The sequence below is a fragment of the Pteropus medius genome, unplaced genomic scaffold (genome assembly GCF_902729225.1).
Source record: "Pteropus medius unplaced genomic scaffold, Ma_sr-lr_union100, whole genome shotgun sequence".
Taxonomy (NCBI): Eukaryota; Metazoa; Chordata; class Mammalia; order Chiroptera; family Pteropodidae; genus Pteropus; species Pteropus medius.
In genome coordinates this window covers 2317542-2340203 of record NW_024356336.1, presented here as the reverse complement: position 1 = coordinate 2340203, position 22662 = coordinate 2317542, and the positions used below count along the sequence as shown (strand labels likewise).

General features: G+C 38.1%; 1 protein-coding gene across 2 annotated transcripts in view; it reads right to left on the bottom strand.

Moving 5' to 3' along the window:
• Positions 1-22662, bottom strand: part of GRK3 (G protein-coupled receptor kinase 3) — a 120649-nt gene that overhangs the window by 70269 nt on the left and 27718 nt on the right. Inside the window, exon 3 of one of the 2 annotated variants that reach the window (XM_039861994.1) lies at positions 3999-4072. The exons of the other annotated variant lie outside the window; for it this stretch is intronic. Coding sequence (XP_039717928.1) covers positions 3999-4072 — 74 coding nt within the window. The remainder of the gene's footprint in view (positions 1-3998; positions 4073-22662) is intronic. 2 annotated transcript variants of the gene reach the window in all.

Genomic DNA, 22662 nt, shown 5'->3' with positions numbered 1-22662 from the left:
TAGAGATGGGAGTCATAAAACAACAACCAGAAATAACCCAACTGATGAAACCAAGGAGTCAGAGCAAAATTACTGACTGATAACTCCAATGCTGCACTGACTGGAGAAGTGTATTTGAAGCCCTGAGGCTGCGTGGTATCTTCATTAAAAGAATAATAGAGCAACTGACTGAGGAGCTTTGGAGTATTATCCTCCGTGAGGATAATCTGATAAGCCAGGTCCATCATGCGCCAAGCCAGAAGAGAGGCGAGAAGACTTGGGGAGCAAGCCAACAAAGAGAAACTCCAATGTTTAAAGGTCAGATGGAAACATGTCAGCAGTAGACAGCACCATATTGGCAAAAAGTGCTTAAGAAATAACCCCAAGTAGATTGCCCATCTGTTTCAACCTAGCAACAGCTATCTTTAAAGGAGATTTTTCTGTATTTGACAAGGCGACTTAGTACATGCTGAAAATGAAAAGGTGAAGCTTTTAACAACACAAGAAAGAAAAAAATTTTTGACAGAACAAGCTGTGATACTCAGATAAAATGCCTGATTATGATTCAGACTGAAATAATAAAGTTACTGCAAACTGAGTAAAATCCTTTTGGATTTAGCTCTTTTTTACATGATGCTTAATAGTACATCCTAATTTGACCATTCTTTCTGGAAATATGTTCATATAATTTTGAAAATTTAGAAAAATATAAAGTATTCATGTGTTAATAGACCAGAAAGAAATGGAATACCCCTCTAATTTTCAAACTTGTACAAAGATTACTAATATCAGCCCTAATTATGCTATGCTTTCTTTGGACCATTTAAAATGCGTCAGAGTAAAAGATACATGGCACTAATAATAATAATACATGTCATTTTAAAAATATGTTCAATTAAAAATATTTCCTAATTCCTGTTTTAATTTCCTCCTTGACCCATAAACTATTTAAAGTGTATTAGTTTCCGGGCAGTTAAAGATTTCTTGGTTAACTGCGTTATTAAATGTAAGCTTGATTCCATTGTGGTCAAAGAGCATACTCTGAACAATTTCAATCTTGAAATTTGTAGATTTCTTTAGGGTTCAGTATATGACCTATTTTGATAAATATTCCTGTGTACTTTAAAGAATACAAACTATAGTTTTGCTGGGTGTAGCATTCTATGTATGTCAATTAGGCTTAGTCTATTCATTACTTTATTAAAATCTTCTATATTCTTACTCATTTCTTGAGTGTTTTATAAGCTCTTAAAGTGTATGTCTACCACTAGGGTTGATTTTTAGTTTTAAATTTGTCAATTTTTGCTTTATATATTTTGAAGTTATGTTATTTATAACATACAGATTTAAGATCATGATACTGACTCCTTTATCATTATGAAATAATCTCTCTTAAAGTAGCATTTGAGCATTTGTGTACTTTGTCTGATATTAGTGTTGCTATACCAGCTTTGCTCTGGTTAGTGTTTGTATTGTATATCCTCTTCTACCCTTCTGTTTAAAGTATGTCACTTGTAAGCAGTGTATTAATAGGGTTTTGGTTATTTATCAAATCTGACACACAGTCTTTTACTTGGAGTATTTAGCACATTTATATTCAATGTAACTACTTATACTGATGGATTTACAGCTACCATCTTATATTTTGTTTTCAATGTGACCACTTATTATTTTATGGCTCTTTTTATTACTTTTTTGACGTTTTTTAGATTAATGTTTTATTCCATTTCCTCCCTCTTTTAACTTGTTAAATATACACATTTTATTCTTTTTTAAGTTACTTTAGAGATTATAGTATGTACCCCTGACTGATTACAAGCTGAAGCATATTATTACTTTTCCTATCCCCCCAATATTCTAGAATCTTAAAACACTTTAGTTTTTTAACTCCATGTCCCGCTTTTTGTGCTACTATATTTTAGTTTTACATACATTTTAAACTCTAAAAACATTATATTATTGCTTTGCACAGTCAACATCTATTTATATTTTACATATTTATCCTTTATGATGTCCTTCATTCTTTCCCGCATTTCCATCTGGGATAATTTTTTTCTGTTTAAGGTACCTCCCTTTAGTATTTATTGTAAGGCAAGTCCACTACTGACAAATCTCAGTTTTTGTCTGAAAATATTTTTACTTCACCTTCATTTTTGAAGGAAATTTTTACCAAGAATAGAATGCCAGATTGGCAGATTTTTTTATCTCTCAGTACTTTAAAGATGGTCATTTCATTATCTGTCTTTTTATTTATTTTTTAATAATTTCTTTTAAAATGTCACAGTCGGGTTAATCATAATATTGCTCCTTTAAAAGTAAGGTATCTTTTTCTACCCTCTGGTTGCTTTTAAGATTTTCTCTTTGTCAAAGGTTTCCATAGTCTTATACAGATGTTCAAAGATGTTTCCTTCTTAATCCTTCTGTTTAGGGTTTTCTAAGTTTTTGAATCTGTATAAACTCCTGTCTTTCATCATTTTGTAAAATTCTTAGTACTATCTCTTCAAATACTGCTTCTGTCCCACTCTCTTTTCTTATTCTGGGACTGCAATTCTACATGTTAGACCTTTTTTTCTCTGTGTTTCAGTTTGAGATTATCTACTGTCTGCCACTTTCTCCCTACTTATTAATCCTGTTTTGTATTGTAACCAATCTTCTATTGGTTCTAACCATTAATTCCAATTTCAAATATGGTACATTATATTCTAGAATGTCTACTTGGTTTTTCATAATAAAATCAAATTATGCTGAAATTCTCTATCTTTCCAACAATTTTGTCCATCTTTTCCTGTATCTGTTGTCTGGACATATTATTTATAGTTATTTTAAGCACTTGTCAGCTGACTCTCAATATCTAATTCATCTCTGGGCCTGCTTCTATTGCCTTGTTTATGGGTCATATAATGTTGCCTCTTAGGTGTGTAATAGTTTCTTACTGTATGTGGAACACTGTATATTCTCTATATATTATTATTTTCTACCTGCAAAAAATGACAGAGAGGGCTCCCCTTGTACTCTGTTACACAAGTGGGGAGAAGGATTATCACCCAGTAAGGGACTGAGTTGGGCTGAGAATGAGTTGCCATTTTTGTAGGACTCAGTCTGTCTCTGGTCTGCCCCTGCTCTTGAGGCATGGCTCTCCATGCAGTTCAATGAGACATCTTTGTCTCCACAGCAATGGAATCACTTCTACCCTTAGGAGGTTTAGAATAGCCTTTTGCCTCCTGTCCCATTCACCTTCAAAGCTTGGTATATGTCTTCAGAGGGAGACTAATCACATGTTGGGGGCTTCTCCAGTCCTACTTGTTTTTTACTCTAGTACCAGAAATCTCTTTTGGATTTTTGTCTCCCAGAAGCACCCTGCTGCTAAAGGCCAAACCTGTACTGTAATGTGCCTGTTACACCTGGAATAGATAGACGACCCAGGTGATAAGTAGCTATAGATCTTCATGGTTGAGAGAACACTCTCCTTGGGTTTTCATCTCTTGTCTATTATGTTTTCATATCGCTCCCCACAGCAGGTCTGCATTTTAACATAGCACCGTAAGGCTGTGGGAGACTTCGACGTGTCTTCCAGAAGCTGTTGGCCCATCTCTTCAGCTCCCCTCCACCTTCTCCCATCAAGTCTCTAATTCGTGACTCTAGCAATGTGTGGCCAGAAAACTGTGCTAATATCTCTTTCACCTAGTAGCCCTCTGCCTCAGCTTATGTCTCCAGAGTCATCAAGCTTCTGCAGAAAATAGAGTGGCTGGTAACTGTCAGTGCACCTCTGAATGATTCTCCCATCTCTGGGATTTTAGTCCAACTATTTTCGTTGCTTCCAGAGCACTCCAGAACCTTTAAAAATATGATTTGTATAGATACTGTCAGCATTTCTAACAAACCACATATTACATCTTGTACTACTAATTATGTTTAATGAATTTCTAAATATTTGTAAGATATTAAGTCTTAATATTTTCCAAAGTAAAGTTTAAATATGCTTTTGAAATAAAAGCATCGGTAAAACAATTACTTCTTACCTCTTCATAAAACTTCACCTGAGGTACAGCTTCATTAATTTCATTCAAACAAAAATCTTTAAATAGCAAGAAACCTAAAGGAAAAGAATAAAAAATTTCAGGGTGGGTAATAAATTGAAATTTTACGCCACAGGGCATCTTCAAAGTAATGTGTTTATACCTCAACCTCTTCCTCCTTTACCTTAAAAAAATAATAATAAAATAAAGGTTTCAAGAGACTAATTATATCCTAGAGGGCAATACTCCAGGTAAAGGAAGAGTGTCACATACCTGGCTTCTTAGTTTGGGGTTCTTTCTCTATTAGCAACCCCCCTCCCACTTTTTAAAAATGCATGATAACCAGTGCTGCTGTCACCACCACTTGAGCCACTGGCCACTATCGCGAGCAGAAGGATAAGCAAAGAAATAAGAGATTCAGGTAGTACGGAAGTGTTGGTAAGAGTCACCATGGAGCTAATAAATACAATGACCACAGAAACAGGACTAAACTTCCAAAGAAGTCATAAGGACTGTCACAGCCTTTCTAGCCTTTCCTCTCACCACTTAATACAGTGCCCACCAAATACCTCATGCCAGGGCCCATCCCCATCCCCAAATCATTCTTCACTCCTTCACAACTCCACGCCTCACCTTTACACCTTTAAAAAATCAGTATTGTATGCCTAGAATACCACCTCCATTGCACAGTGCCTGGTACATAACAGGAGGCCAATAAATATTTGTTGGATGAATGTTTCTTTACACAACACTTCCAACATACTTCTGTCAAAGTTACCTAGCACACTCCAATTATCTGATCTATAAGTCTCCCACGCCATTTGCAAACGTAGCGCCTAGTTTAATGCCCAACATGTGGTCAAGCCTGAATGAATAAATGAAGTTGAGAAGGACAAGCTGATATCAGACAGCAGATACTGGAAGATTATAAAAAGTCAAAAACAATTAAAAAGTCAAAATAATTAAAGGATTGCTAGAAGAAAGAGAAGTCGCAGAAGGGAACTAAAGAACGGCTCACAAAAAATCTAAAATGTAGGGAGAAGGAAGACCAGAATTCCCCAGGCAGGACTGAGAAAAAGCAGCTTTGACAAGATTTTAATTAAAGTTAGCGTAAGAATTATGTAACTTGAACTTGCCTATTACTGCTCCATAAATTCCCCTCCATAGTTCCAGGAACACGACCTTTGAAATGGTCTTTCACTGGAACTAAAAGAAAAGTGGTAGGACTACTTAGTTAAGTTGGCAAGGCCAGACTAACCAGGGTTGGGTGCCGACCAGCAGCAAGAACACAGCCACACCCATCTCACTGAGGAACTGAGGTAAGGCTGACATATGACGTAATTAGGAAATTCAAGAAGCAGACGAGTAGGAAGAGTTGAAGATGCGAATCTCTACCTTAATATTTGCATATTAATATTTTTATTTTAAATAAAAGCAATGACTACCTTTTTGTTCTTGTTCTTTCCGAAGTAATTTCACATTTTCCTTGTCATTTCTTCTTTAACCCATAAGTCATTCAGAAATAAGTGGTTCAATTTCCAGATATTTGGGGGTTTTTTTTTCAGGTATTTTTCTGATATTGATTTCTATTTAATTCTGTTGTAGTCAGAGAACATATCTAGTATGATTTCAGTGCTCTTAAATTTATTGAAGCTTGGTTGCCGCCCAAAATTTGGTCCATCTAGGTGAATGTTTAAGTCAAGCTGGTTAACCGGGTTGCTCAAGTCCATACTCTAAATCTTTACTGAATGTCTGTCTACTTATTCTATTCTATTCGTTATCGACAGAGGACTGCTGAAATCTCCCTTTGCTAATTGTAGATTTGTTCATCTTTTTTCAATTCTGTCAGTTTTGGCTTTCTGTATCTCTTTTTCGGAAGAGAAAACTGAGACAAGAATTTGAACTTATGTATTTTTATCATACTAAAGATGTTCTTTAAGTGTCTAAATGACAACAGAAACTACTATACTACACACGGGCCACTGGCTTTTGACTGCACTTGGAATCAAACTGAAACTGTTCATCATGTTCCATCACAGCCTCTGGAATCTAGTCCCTCTACTTGCTTCTCCAGCGTCATCTTACGGCATTCTCTCCCAAGCTAATTTCACTTAGGCCAAGTGTCTATCTTCTAGTTTCTCTCACACCAAATTCGATCTGTTCTCAGGGTTTCTAATTTGCTATCCCCATTTCTAAAACACTCTCTCCCTGGATCTCATGGACCTTTAAAGCTCAGCTCAAATGTCCTTCTCCTTAGAGGCCTTCTGTAATTTTCATTTGTTTGCATTCTCTCTCTCTCATCCGTTCATATCTCTCTCTCTCTCTCTCTCTCTCTCTCTCTCTCTCTCTCTCTCTCTCTCTCTCTCACACACACACACACACACACACACTGTTTACAGCACTTATGACATGCATATGTTTACCTCTTCACTATCTACCTCCCCACTGCATTGTAAGCTGCATATGGACAAACTACATGTCTTATGCTCTACTACATTTGCAGGAATAAGAACACTGACTAGGACATAGAAGGAGGTCAGAAGAACAAAGGAAAGAAGAAAGAAGGTGAGGAGGGAAGAGGAGGGAAAGTAAGAGAAAATAAAAAGTTGGGAAAATGGGAGGGAAGAGAGAGAAAGGGAGGGAGGAGAAATGAGGAGGATGAAGAAGAGAGCTGAAATGAATGAACAGCCACCTTAAAATGTTTTCATCTACTTCTTTAATGAAATGGCCATTGTCAACGTGTAGGATGAGCCAAAGAACTATCGTAACATACTACAGGGGGCAAAAACCATTATTTTCTTTGTGTGTTCACATGAACTGAAGCTTTATTTTCTATCAGAGCAGCTATTACAATGGAGCAGCAAGAAGATATTTTGCCTTTTGGATTAATTTTAGATCACTGTGTTCCAGACCAAAAGCAATTTACCTTCATGAGGTTTAAATTACATTAAGAAAACAAATTTCTCAGAATAAAAGCTAAAGGACAAAAATTAGGAAATAATTTGCCTAACAGGATCATTTCATCAGTGCAAATTCTCCAGATTTTAAAGAATCAGAAATGCTGATCCAACATATTTATAATTGTGGATGTGTTCACCCTCGTTCCCATATCTGAACCACTGCAAATTGCATGAATATTGATTAACTTTTAAGTGTATATAACATCCAAGAAATACAAACTATCTCAATTTTCTACCGCAATATTTTGCAAAAATTAGTAGAAAGAACTGTACTTTTTATAAAATGTCAATGAGAACTTCTGAAAGTATTAGATATAAGTGGTATCTATGAGAAATTTTGAAATTTTACCCCTTAAAAAATTTAAAAAGTGAAAAGAGAAATATGAAAAAAATCTTGCAGGAAATAATACTAGGTGTTGCTGGAGAGATTCAAATACTGGGAAGGAGGATAGACTGTGTTAACTCCTAAAAGTTCCCACCAATATAGACAGACTGATTCGACAAAGCATTTACTGAGCATTTACTAAGAGCCCCTGAGCTATACACTGGGGATGCAATGGTGAAGACAGTTTGTTGTTGTTTTTTTATGAGGGGCTTATGGGTTGGTGTAAGGGACAGAAAACAAAGTAAACAAAATAAGTGTAATTTATGGTAAATGATATAAAGAACTTTTAAAAAATGTTGAGATAGAAAAGAAGAAGCTGCATTTCATATAGAATGTCAATACGACCTCTCTGTGCTGTGAGATAAGAAAGTACAAAGCATTTCAGGTTAGAAAAGAATAGAATGTCTAATCTCACTCTTTCTACTCAGTAATATGTAAGGGGTTTTAGACAGTGTAATAAGGTAGAAAAATGAAGTAAAAGTGATTCGAAATGGAAAGAAAGAATTAAAACAGCTTATTCATAGAACAAGCTGGATAACAAATCCTTTCTGCAAAGTAACTACTAGAAAATATAAGTAAATTTAGCAAAGCTACAAGATACAAAGTTATGAGATAAAAATCAATGATGTTCTGATAGGCTCATATCACGCAATTTTAAAATGGAATTTTAAAACAAGTTCAGTTGCAATAACATCAAAAAAATGATCGATACTTAGGAATAAATAAATAAGGGACGTGCAAGACTACTATGCTGAAAACTACAAAATATTACTGAGAGAAGTTAAAGATCTAAATAACTAAAAAGATATAATGAATTTATGAACTAGAAGACTCAGTATTGCTTAGATGTTAATTCTTCCTAAATTGATCATCAGATTCAATGCAATCACAATCGTAATCCCTGCAGGCTTTTTAAAGAAACTGACAGGCTGATTCTAAAACATATATGGAAATGCAAAAACTCTAGAATACCCAAAACACCTTAACAAAGAAAAAAAATTCAAAGACTTATACTACCCCATTTCAAGACTTTTATATAGCCACAGTAATCAAACAGTGTGGCACTGGCAAAAACTAGATCAATAGAACAGAAGATCCAGAAATATACCTACACTTATATGGTCAATTTGTTTTCAGCAAAAGCGCCAAAGCAATTTATTGGGAAAAGAAGTCTTTTCAACAAGTGGTGCTTGAAAAACTTATATCCATATTTTTGAATTAAAAAAAAAAAAAGACAACCCTTACCTCACAACTTATAAAGAATTAAGACTGATCATAGAACTAAATTAAAAGGTAAAATCATAAAGCTTCTAGAAAATATATGCAATACCTAGGCAGAAAATACTTATTCAGAAGACTTGTTAGGCAGGGTACAGAAAGAAATGATAAATTAGATCTTATCAAAATTTAGAACTTATGCTCATCAAAAGACACTGTTAAGAAACAGACCTGCTACACACTGGGATAAAATATTAAAAACTTCAATCTGAAAAGGCCTTGTATCCAATTTATATACATAAAAAAACAAACAACAATAACAACAACAAAAACCTGTTACAAATCAATGTTTAAAAGAAAGTCATCCAATAGAAGAATGGGCAAAAAATTTGAACACTTCACAAAGGAAGAAATCTGAATGGTCAATAAGTATATGAAATGGGCTCAACACTGTTGGTCATCATCCAAGTGTGAATCAAATCACAACTACTTGAATAACAGAGTTAAAAAGATTGACAACACCAAATGTTGGTGACCAGAACTCTCATTTGCTGAGGCGCATACACAATGTTTTAGACTCCTCTGCCTCTGAAGCGACAGGCAGAGAAGGGAGTTACTGTGCTGGCCGGGGTGACTAATCCTGACAACTCATCCAAAAATCTGAACACAGATATTTATAGTAGCTTTATATACAATATCCAAAAACTAGAAACAACTCAAATGTTCTTCAACAGGCAAATGGATAAACTGATATATTCATACAATGGAATGCTACTCAACAATGTAAAGGAATAAACTACTGACACGTGCACCATGAGTAAATCTCAAATACAAATATTATTCCAATAAGCCACCTGATTTATATTTCCCAAGGATTTAAGAACAATGATTAACACTGGCATTACATAAATTAGGGTATGAGGATACACCACAGATTAACCATGGCTAGGGCAAAATGGGGAGGTGGGGAGTTGAACATTCTGAATCTAACCACAATTTTAACAAGAAAGAAATAGAGTAAGAGTCAACCAATTAATACACATGTATTCACTTCGTGATCACTCATGAGGCCATGCACTTAGGATTTGAGCACTTTTCTCTATATATATTTCAATAAGTTTATTTAAAACAAAAGAGAACCAACCAATAAGCACTTATAGCATGATACTATAAGTGTAAAACAAAGAGGTTCTCAAAGCGATAATATTCTGATTAGGGGTAGTGACAGACAGACATAAAAGATTATACTTCACTGCATTAGTTGAGTGGCAGATTCTCTTTGTAAGGGAGAGATGCATTATACTTTCATATATCACCACATAAGCAATGTCACTTGGCTCCCCACCACTCATCCAGTCTCCTTTCCAATTCATCCTGCATGCTTCTGCCCCAGATCTGATCAAGATATTTCCCTGCTTTTGAACTTCTCATTGAAGTGACACAGAATGTTGGGTAAGACCCAGCTTCCTTCACCTGCACTGCTCTGCCCCACAGCCTCCCAGCACTAAAGCACAGCAGGCACTCTAGGCTGCCCAGCACAGCTGGATGTTAGCGCTTGTTGCTCAACATGCCAGGAGCCCTCCTCACCTTCACAGTGCCCCCTCTCTCTAACTAAAACAAACGCCTCTTTTCTCAGCATCCACGCCCTTCTCACCAACCACCTGGCAATTCTCCTCCACCCACTTTTCCACCCTCTTTCTCATAACTACCCACCCCCTCCAGACTTTACCTGGTGAGCACCCACTCCACCTTCTGGATGTCAACTAAGCACCACAGAATGCAGTAAACCTTGGCTAAGCCCTACCCCAGGCTAGATGGAGCTGTCCCTCTTCTATGCTCCCACAGCTCTGAGCTCTTACCACTTTCAAGGCATTATCCCACTCTTTTGCAACCATCTATTTTTATTTCATGAATGGACAAAACGGTTCAAAGTTTTAAAAATATATTAAAAACTATAAAGTAAAGTTTCCTTCCCATTCCTGTCCCTCATCTTCCCAGCAGGGCATCACCAACGTCGCCCTCCAGGGAACCACTGTTACTGGTTCCTTTATCTTTTTAGAAAAATGGCACGTGTCACTTTTGGGCCAGTGTGACTTCTTTATCCTCTTTCACCCAGCTAGATATAGAGGGCTGTACATCTTAAGGGACACCAGTGCCACAACAAGGTAAGAACTTAGCTTGGAGGGAGGCCTGCCACTAACCTGAAATGCCTGCCCTGCACTATTACTGAATGAGAAGAAACTTCTATGCGTACAGCCTCTGACATTTTGGGTTTCTTTGTTACAAGCGCGTGGTTACCTTCTAACACAACGCAAAGGCAGGCACACATATGAACTCTCACTTTCCAGCATCACACTGCCTGCATCAGACTTTTTTCCCTAACGCTACACCTTGGACGCTTCCTATGCTAGCCATACACTATGTGGTTGCTTCTACAGCTGCATGGTATCCCATCATATGAAATATCATAATTTTCATGACTTTGTTCCCTAATGATGAACATTTAGGATGTCACAGTTATTTTGCTTTTACAAAATTGTTGCAATAAATAACCCTTTCCACACATTATTTCTCATGCATTCATGCATATTCATAGGCCACATTCCTCAGAGTGGAACTCTGAAGTCAAAGGTAAGATAAGCATTCTATTATTTTACTAGACCTGGCCAGTCAGCTCCACTGGAGTGGTACTCGTGTGTACTCCCACCAGCAATGGATCAGCGTGGCTGTTCAAACCCACAGCCACATCAAAAGTGTGTTATTAAAGTTTTGGATCTTTTGCGAATTTGAAAGATAAAAAAATATAATATTTGCGAGTAACTTTAATTTGCATTTCTCTTATTTGTAAATAAAGTTGAAAATCTTTTCCTAAGTTTGGTTCGATTTGTTTTTCCTTTTTAATGGCCTGTTTTTCCATAGACTTTGCCATTTTTATGCTGGGTTATGGGTCTCTGGCTCACAAATGTCTGGGGTCCCCAATCCCCGAGTCACAGACCAGTACTGGTCGGTAGCCTCTTAGGAACCACACCACACAGCAGGAGGTGAGAGGCGGGCTAGAGAGCAAAGCTTCATCTGTATTTGCAGCTGCTCCCCAGCACCAGCATCACCGGCTCAGCTCCACCTCACATCATCAGTCATTAGATTCTCATAGGAGCACCAGTCCCTGGTGCCAAAAAGGTTGGGGACCACTGCTCTAGGGCCTTTCTGTACTGGGGTTTGCTAGTCAGTACTGCTGCCCAAGGAGCCCATCCAGCTCTCTGCCTCTCAGGTACTGGGCCACATCACTGGGTGATCCATGTGTCCATTCTTGGTTCCTTGTCATGTTCCTGGCATTCATGGAAATACCTCTGGCATTCGACTATAGACGTGAGGCCGATGTTTAGAAGAGACAGCTGGCATCATGTCAGCAAAGGCTGCACCTACCTCTTCCTATGTCAGTAAGTAGCAACTGTTTATTCACGGGCACCGTGAGGGAAATGGCCTGCTCTTGTGTATTATTCTCTGTAGTCCCTAGCACAATGGCCAGGATTTAACTGGCTCAATAAACATTTGATAAATTTACTAAGGGGAAGATCAGTATGGCATGCGATATAGTCACAGATGGTTTCAGGAAGAAGTCAAGTTCAGGCTGCCCATGGAGAGACTCATAGACTAGAAAGTCCACAGAGAAAGGAGGGACAAGTGCTCAGAGGTGAAAAATTTCAGTTGAGATAAGGAAAGAATGAAACTTCAAATCTGGACAGAGCACGATCCTACAGGAAAGAGGTAAAAGGGATGCTTTATTACATAATATGCTTGAAGGTGCTAGGAGAGTTGGGCATCATCCAGCAGGCTAAGGATCCATGTAAAAGAATGCCAATACCCGGTATTTATCAGTTACACAATACTTAGTGTTTGCTGAATGGTTCAAAATGCCAAAAAGCCTGTTGGGGAATAGTTTTTAATACAAGTGGGCAATTGTTTTATAAAATACTAAGCCTCAGCTCTCACCCCCAGGTCTGAGAAGTTCAGAGCTGGGGCTCTTTCTCCTAAATACAGCAGGACCTAAGCAAACACCCCACCTGCTTCCTCATGGCCCTGTGCAATATGACACTCATCTGCCACCACATCTGTCCCCAGATGGCCCTTCGCATCCTCGGCCCATTCCCTAAGCCAACCTAAAATAGGTACTTAAATGCTGATCCCAATGAAATAACAGTGTCTGCCTACTGCCACCCCCTGAATATTTCTATTAGAATATGAAGATGTTATCAAAAGCCTTTGAGATTCAAATGAATAGAACCATGAAAGCGAGAATACCAGGTGGTGAGTTTGCCAACTGCTAACCCACTGGGGCGAGAAGGCCCACAGCCCACTGCTGTGGAACCTCAAGCAACTTGTGCTCGGAGCTACTTTTCATATTTTAATTTGAAATTTAATGACCGTCTAAGGACTACTTACTAGGGCAATGAGATGGTTTCTATGATTACATTGCCCGAATTCATTTCGACTTATAATTAGCTGACTCTAGTAATTTGTCAGTTAAGTGACAGGTATTTTCAAAAGTTATATGGTTAAATTTTTTAAAGGCAGTTACACTCAGGGCCTCATGCCATTTCCCAGAAGTGGGGATGTTGCCATGGAAGCAACACTGGCATTATCAGTGAATGCTCCTTCCACTCTTTGTGCAAGGCGTGGGGAGACAACTGCACAGCTGCTGTCCCCTGACCTGTCTACTCAAAAATGCTGCCAAACTGGTCCCCTTATTTCATACATGCGTATGCTATCACCTATCCTAAGAGTGCACAGACACCTACAAGCCATGGCAAAGGTGATGGAGGGGACACTGGGTGTACAATTGGTGGGCCACCACTTCACCGCTGGTAGGCTGTCATCATACTGAGAAAATAATCACACAGCATACAAATATACTCTTTACACGAAATGCGACAAATAAGAGTTTTATGGTAATGGCAACTGAAAAGGATTTCATGCTAAAAACAGAAACTCAACCTCCCAAAATAGTCAATTATTCTGATGTGTAAAATACTGACCTTTAGAGTCACTGAGAGGAAATAGTATCAGAGGTTACCTTTGGTCTCAAGGAATTTGTACTCTAGTTAAACAGTACTAATGAGGCACCTGGTAATATTACATTTTCCACAGTAAATGCCAAATGAATGCCACATATGTGCAGCAGGAACATCAGAAAATGGACTGTTTATAGTTAAACTAATCTGTGAATGGGTGGTCCTTTGAGAAACACATAGGCCAGAAGGCAATCCAGACGGAGGTATAAGGTAACCAAAAAAAAAAGACTGAGGCCAGTTTTGGTGACTTAAATGACAGCAACAAGTAGAACTTTATCCTGCAGTGGGGGTTAGGACAAATTTAGAACACACATATGACATAATAAAACAGTGTTTTCAAATGACTTCATCACAGTTAGAAAAGGGACTACAGAAGGAAAATAAAAATTGGGTAGCCACTCCTAAAAATGTGTGGCTCAGGCTATAATCCAATCCTATGTCTGGACTGGGGACAATCTTAGGTACGAACTAAGGTGGTGGTGGTGGAGATGGAAATGACTGGGTATGTGTGACAAGGAATCAACAGGTGTCACAATCTGGGGTCTTGAGGGGCATGGATGACAGTGGCATTATTAACATCAATAGGAAAGAGAGGAAAGAAGCTAAATTGGGGTTTGTGTGTGAGCATGTGCAAACACGTGTTTTGGTTTCTAAGTTTGGGGTTTTCTGGTGAAGAGAGGAGATGATTAGGAAGGTTGTAGATTTGTTTTGACACTATAAGTGTTTTTTAGGCAAATGGGCCACAAGACTGCAACAGGTGGCTCACCAAGGCTTGAGGCAGAGCAATGGGATCAGGTGAGGTGACCTGTAGGAGTGGCTGGGCACAGACAAGGATGCACGACACCAAAAGGCACATGACCAGCCAGAGGTGGAGAGCCTCGCAAAAGCTTTACAGTACTAGGAATTAGAACATGCTCATTTCCATCATACTGCCACGTCATTTTGTCATATCATTTAATCTTTTTATACACTAATTCCTTCCATAGTCGTGAATAATTTAAGGAAATATACTTATTAATAGAATGTTATCTATTCCCCCAAATTATAGAAAATATACTATTGCCCCTCCAAAAAAATGGCACTTAAGTTCTCCTCTAGTTTTCTTTTCTTACTCTCCCTGTTCATTAGTCACCCTGTTAGGTTCTACCTCCAGAATACATCCCAACCCACTCCCTTCTTGCATTTCCACTGCCCCGACCCTGCCACCATCAGCAACTTCCGGGATGACAGCAGGAACCTCTAAATTCATCACCCTGCTTCCACTTTCCCACTTTGTTTTTTATTGGTTTGTTTTGTTTTTTGGATTCCACATATAAGCGAAATCATGAGGTATTTGTCTTTTTCTACCTATCTATTTCACTTAATACACTCTAGGTCCAACCACGTTGTCACAAATGGCAAGATTTCATTCTTTTTTATGGCTGAGTAATATTCCACTGTATATATGTACCACATCTTTATCCAATCGTCTATCAATGGAAACTTAGGTTCCTTCCATATGCTGGCTAGTCTAAATAATGCTGCAGTGGACATAGGGATGCATACGCATGATTGGTTTTGATTTGATTCTTCTTTGCTATTGCTCTTAGTGCTATTTTTACAGGTAAAGAAGGGAGAGAAGATAAAGGAAAGGAAGAGTGAAAAGAAGGGTCAGTGGGAAGAGGGAAAAAATGGAGACAGTGAGGGTTTCCACAGAACCATTTCTTATGGGGAATCAATCATCCTGTTTTGTTCAGGGAACAAGTAGCTATTTCAAGAAGAAACTAACCACTTCACGCGTGGGTGTTCCAGCACTAGTTAACATGAACTCTACTGTTGCCCCAGAAGATATTTCGTCCATGTGGTAAAGAAAAAACCTCCTAATTTGTCAGTTCTGCATAGTGATTAAGAGCTTGAGCTCTGGAGTGTGGCAGATCCCAACTCTGCAAGGTCAATTCCAGCTCACCTTTTGCAAGACGCTGGGCAAGTCACTGCACCTCTGAGTGCTGGTCTTCTCACCTATAAAATGTGGCTTTCAGTGACCTCCACATGGTGTTATTCTGAGGACTAAATAAGATCTGTAGGTAAAGCACTGAGCACATAAGGCCTTGATAACTACTGTCGTCATCATTCAAACCGTACCATACAGACTTTTCACAGCTTCTACTTCTTAGATTTACCTGTGCTGCTATGGGTAAGCTGGAAACTGATCATCTTTGTATTACTATGTGACGCTGTAACAATGGGGTTAGATGTCTAAGGTTTTACAGGTAGTTGCAGTTTCACATATTTTTTAACTCGTTTTCCCACCAAGAGCCACATATTTCATTTCAAAAATAAAAAAATACTTCAGGGCATGAAATGCTAACGAGGGCCAGACTTAACCTCTCAACATAACAACCAGAAAACTCAACAAAATATACACACAAAAAAACTGTTTTCAGATACAGAAAGGGCTAGGTCCCTGAAAGAAGGTAAATAATCTAGGAGGGCCCCATGATGGGCCAGCGCTTGGCCTGGAGGTACTTTCTGAAATGTGATGCTGGGAGAGACCATGGTGGTCTTGCTGAGACGAAGGCACCAGGAGTTCAGGGAAGCCAAGGTGCCTGGGAACACCAAAATAAATAAATAAATAATTGAAATGATGAGGTATAGCTGATAAGCTACCAGTGATAACGACATAACATGCTGGGATATATGCAATTTAAAAGAAGACAGGAAAAGAAGAAAAAAGCAACAAGGAAACAAATATGAGGATTTGAGACTTAAATTACCTAATTGTAAATGGTCTAAACAGTCTAATAAAAAGTCAGAGTTAGAGTTAGAGATGTACCACACAAACACTACTATCAAAAAAGCTGGAGTGATTATATCAATATTAGGCAAAGCTGACATCAGAATAACATGTTGCCAAGATAAAGGACTTCTCATAATGATAAAGGGGTCAATTCACGAAGATGACATAATAGTAATGTGCGTGCACCTATCATAGGAGAGGCAGCAATTCCTCCCTCAGGCGCGTACCAAAGAGAAATGACAGTGTATGTTTACAGTAAGACTGCCCCAAACCTGAACAACCCCAATGTCCATGAACAAGTGAATTGTGTTAAGTCCATACTACAAAATACTATTCAGCAATAAAACAAATAAAATCTCCATACAAGCAACAACATAAATGAACTTCAAGGAAGGACACTGTCTGAGGCAAGTAAGCCAGACACAAAAGAGTGCATATTGTTTGATCCTATCTATATGAAGTTCCAGAAAAGGCAAGTGTAATCTACTGTGACTAAAAGCAGATTAGTGGTTGCCTGAGGCCGGGATGAGCTGAAGACAAAGATGCAAGTGTGTACCTTTTAAAATGATGGAAATGGTCTATATATGGATTGGCAAAACTCTAAACTCTATACTTAAAACGGATGCATCTTATTGTATACATATGATACCTCTATAAAACTGTTTTTCAAAAGTAAGTACATAATAAGCATACAGCGTATTCATCAGTAAACAAAGAAAAAGTAAGTAACAATTAGATTCTCATGAGTTGTATCTCAGCTGAAGGAAATGAGGCACGTTCTGAAAATCAAACTAAAAAGCAACCAGGGAAGAAAAGGACACAAACTGACGTTTCCAGTAAGCTATTCCATTTCAAGTTCTTTCCCAACACCAATTTCAAACTTGCTGGTTTAACAGTAGAAGCCACAAGCAAAACTACTTTCAAATTTCTTATACAGTCATAAATTACATGATAAGCAAATGGATTCCTGAAGAACAAACTTTGAAGACCAATGATTTTTTTTAAGTTACAGTGAAAATTTCAATTAAATAAAAAAGATTTCTTTAAAGAGTAAGTGCATCTCACAAGGTAAGAATATTTGTTTCTTTAAGAAGCTGTCGTTTTTCTCACTATGTTCCACTATTTTAAATAGACTCTGAAAGATTAGAACAATTCTCCCTGCCCCACCTTTGCTGGGATTTCTTGTCTAACGTAAACCATAAGAATCTTCTGTGTTCATCAGCAAGCAGAGTTGGGGCAGAGCTCTGAGCTAAAGGTGACCTAAAATAATCAGGCAGAATGCAAATGAGGTGTGACAATTCTCTTCAGAAAATGCCCCCTTATGCAAATCAAGTTACCTTAATTCTAAGATGCATGAACAAAACCATAGTCCTATATCCTCAGCTTCTTATCTGGGCCTTTCCTGGACGTTCTGGCCTTAACTGGACCTGCGGACATTATGTCCTCTGCAAGTCCCTGTCCCTACCAAATCCCTCTGTGCCACAATACAATTTGTCACAAATCCTATCTTCATGTCTGGAATTCAGTGACCTCTCACCACTTCCGCTGCTACCCCACTGGTCCAAAAAGCAGCAAGCATCCTCTTTCGTCGGCATTTGTAGAAGCTGCTGCCTTTTGCCTCCCCAGCCAGTGCTTCCAGGACAACCAGACTGCTCAGTGAATGCTTGAATCAAAGCATGCCGCCCCAATGCTCAAACTTTCCCACATCCCATCTCACTAGGAGTTAAAGTTGAAATCCTCGTGATGGCTTAAAATGCCTCTCGACTCCCATATCCGTCACTCACACTCAGCCCTGGCCTCCTTGCTGTTCCTCTACCATGTGGCTCCAGTCTAAGGGTCTCTGCCCTGCTAAAACCCTCTGCCTGGACCCGCTTCCCCTAGATAAATACACTGGGGCTCAGCTTTCTCACCTCCCCCAGGGCTTTGTTCAACTGCCCCTTTGTAAATGACGCCTTATCAAAACACACTAGTTGAAACTGCCACACACACCAGCAACCCCTGCCTCTCTTCATGGTTCTACGACACTCTATCGCATGTACCACCATGTGTACAGTACGGGCATACCTCATTTTATTGCATTTCATTTTACTGTACTTCTCAGATACTGCATTTTCAGCAACATCTAGGCAAGACTCTCCACCAGCAAAAAGACTGTGACTCACTGAAAGCTCAGATGATAGTTAGCATTTTTTAGCAATAAAATATTTTTTTATTTAAGGTGTGCATAATGTTTTTTAGACGTAATGCTATTGTAAACATAAATTTTATATGCACCGGGAATCCAAAAAATTTGTATGACTCACTTTATTGAGATATTCACTTTATTCCAGTTGTCTGGAACCGAACACGTAATATTGCCAAGGTATGCTTGTATAGATTTGTTGGTCTGTCTCCCTCTGTAGAATGTAGCTCTATAAAGCCACAGATTTCAGTGCTGTCCACTGATACATTCCCCAGTGCTTACAAGAATGCGTGGTACACAGTGAAATTTACTGAATGAATGACTGCACTTTGAGCAACAGATTTCAAACACAGCCTAATAATCACCTCATAGCACAGCTCCACATTTCCTGGTTTTGACTTTGAGTAGAAGTAGAATTACTAAAATAAATCAAGGACAAAGTACAAAACTCTTAGAAAAGGTATTTCCAGAAGAGCTAATACCAAGGGATATCATGACAGTGTGCTGCCACCTGGAATTTCTTAACACAACCGGGGGCTCTTCAAATCCTAAAATGGTCCCTCCCCATCCCTCCGACCCACTGTCAGTTCAAAAAGCTGGTGGACAACTCTGCAGTAGAGGTGATGATTCCGAGGCCCTTGGCTTTCACTACCAATATATATTAATATCCCACATTTGCTATTATTGCTAGAGCATGTAATTTTTTCCCTTGAACTACATGTATCCTGGCAGGCAGAGGGCTACAAAAGTAAGCTACAAGTGCTGGCTGCTGAGCTAGGCTGACCTCTCAGCTAAGAAAGTAGTTTCCCCACACTTGCCTTGAGATTTAAACTCCTGTCTCAGAAACATCACCAGTGGCCCCTCCCATGAATCTCAGGAGCTCCCTGGCAGTGATAAACATACTTTACATCTGTTCGATACCGGCTTGCCAGACATCTGTGGGTTTCACATCTTTTACCGAGCAACCTTGTTGGGATGGAAGCTCTCCATGGCTTGATGCTGTCTTAATGCCCCCATGTGCCCTTTTGTTTAATACGACATTTCTAGAGAGGCACTCAAAACATACTCGACTGTGAATGTCTCATTCAGCAAAACGCAGAAGTAGACCTGCTCCAGAAAGATCTTTATGCGTCACCTCCAATTCTGGATTTTAGTATCATAACATATTAAATAAGAATTGTATGGTTGATGTTATTTAAAAAAAAAAAAAGGAATTCCATATGCTTGCTAATTTCCTAACTTTTCATAGTGATGGGCAGAAAAAAAGCAGTTGCGAAGAGCATGCGTCAATCCAGGCTCTGCCCTTGGAAGCTGTGCAAATGTGGTCATGTTATTTACCTAGCACAGAAAACACTTAGTGTTTAATGATGGCTACACAGGTAGCCATCATTATCTTAAACTAATTAAATTCCTATTAAGCACAGGCTCAGAAATGCTCAGGGAAAATTAGAGACAATTTAAAAAATCACAGAATTCCCAGCCTGCAGATCAGGGGTCTAGTGGTCATACACCAGCATATGTACAGTTTCTGCGATTAGCAAATGTTAAAGGCTTGTCTTATTCTGGTAAAATGTAGCTTTTCTGAATTTTTCTTGAAAGTGATCATTATGGCTGATCTTAGAACTTCAACGATGACTTTAAAAAGGAAAACCAGCCCTAACAAACTGGTTTAAGAAAAAAAAGACAACTACATTTTCTCATAGAACTGGTTTAGCTTTTCTATCCTCTTTAAAAGCTGCCTCATACCTCTCAGATGTCCCAAGTTTCAGACTGGAAGAGGCTACACTACAGGGCTGGTGGCATCTTCCAGCTCAGGCAGACTCCAAGGCTAGGAACCCATACACAGGCTTGTTGAAGCCAACACACATAAGAAAGTCAAGTGAAAAGACTGCCTGCCCATAGGGTTTTAAGTACTAACAGCTCTTCCTTCTCTAAAGTCTTTCCTCTCTGGGAAGCATTTTTATTAGGATACTTACATTCAAACTGGGCAGAATCTGTGCTCCTAATTTCTCTAGGTTCCCTCACCACTAGTTGTCAGTTGCTGCATTACCGGTTCAATTGAAAATCTAATTAGCTGTGCTTAGTCAAGTGTTTATCTCTGCTATTTGAAAGTTTAAATGGATCTTTAACTCTTTCTCTCATTTAAAGTCTCAACAAAGGCATGGATAATTGATGCAGAATTGAATGGTGCCCCAAGGTTTTTCTTCTCCTTACTGGTTGGTTGCTCTCAGCTGGAGAAAGTTCTACAGATAAGATAGGATGGGAACCTGGCTCAGTGACCCTGTGTGTGTGTGGGGCGGGGGTGCATCTGTTGGGGAAAGGCCCTTCACAGGGACAGAAACACTGAAACAAAGGAGAAAACAAAGAGTGAAGCTGGTTCCCAGGTTAAGAGCTCCCTCACTACAAACATAATGCAAAAGTGCTCAATTTGCTATCATTTAAGCCCAGCCTTTGAGTTGGAAGTTGCAGTTATAAATATTTGCAGGTTTTAATCACCTATTATGTTTTAAAGCACAAAACACTTCAATAATTTAATAAATTATGAAATAGACCGGAAACTTTGTTCTTTGAAACTGACAAAAAAAAGTAACCCTAAAATGTTTTATTGAGTCTTTGTGTTTTTTAGTATTTCTTTGGTGTTATATAATTACCAAATTTTATTAGTAGGTACGTGACATATATGTGAGTCCACTTTTACTTCATTTCTATAGAGACTGCTCAGAATTTTTTTTTGAAAAAAGGACTTTTGTAAGGTCTAATTTGTTTTTTTCAAAGTATTATTTTTATAATGACATATATTTTTGTCTTCAAAGCCCATGGCAAGTATATTTCTTATGCCTTAGCCCAAATGCCAAAAATAATGAATGCATCTTTTTACATAAATTTCTTTGAAATCATGCTAAATGTGTTTGAGACCAACATAAAAAATATTTAAGAAATCAATGTAAAAAGTAAAAACTGAAAAGAAAAGGCACCAGATTGGAAAGAGAGAAGTAAAATTGTTTTCATTCAGAGACAGGATCCTGTATGTAGAAAATCCCAAGGAATTCACACAGACATGTGCACACACATATACATACACACAAACACTTACTAGAATAAACTAGTTCAACAAGGTTGCAGGACATAAGATCACTAGACAAAAAACCATGTACTAGCAGTGAACAACCAAAAATGAAATTAAGGAAACAGTCCCATTCACAAAAGCATCGAAAACATTAAAATACTTGGGAAAAAAACTGAACAATGAGTATAAGACTAAAAACTACAAAGCACTGTCGAGAGAAATTAAAGATGACTTAAATAAATGTAGAGACATTTCATTTTCCTAGATTGGAAGACTTAATATTGTTAGAATGGCAGTTCTCTCCAAATTGATTTTTAAATTCAACACATTCTCTATCAAAATCCCGGGATTTGGGGGAGGTAGAAACTGAAAAACTGATGCTAAAATTCATGTGGAAATGCAAAGGATGCAGAAGAGCAAAAACCAAATTCGAAAAAAAACCCAAAGTGGAAGGATTTTTATTTCCTAATTTCAAAACTTACTATAAAGCTACAGCAATCAAGACAGTATGGTACTGGATAGACAGACATGTAGATTAATGCAACAAAACTGAGAGTCCAGAAATAAGTCCTCGCAATTTTCAAAAAAAGGTATAAAGACAATCCAATGGTGAAAGGAAACATTTTTCCACAAATGGTGTTCAGACAACTGGATATCCACATGCAAAAATGGATGAATTTAGGTCCTTACCCCATACAATACAAAAAAATTAACTCAAAAATCAACCAAAGACCTAAATGTAAGAACTAAAATGATAAAACTTCTAAAAGAAAATCTTTGTTTATTGCAGTTAGGCAAAAAGTTCTTATATGTGACACCAAAGTAAGATTCATAAAATATATATAAATTGACTTCATCAAAATTAAAACTTTCTGCACTTCATAAGTCACCATCAAAAAAATGAAAAAGAGAAGCCACTAACTGGGAGAAAATACTCATAAATCACACATATGTAAACATAGAGATAACTGATTTGAGGGGAGGGGAGCAAAAGACTTAAATAGACATTT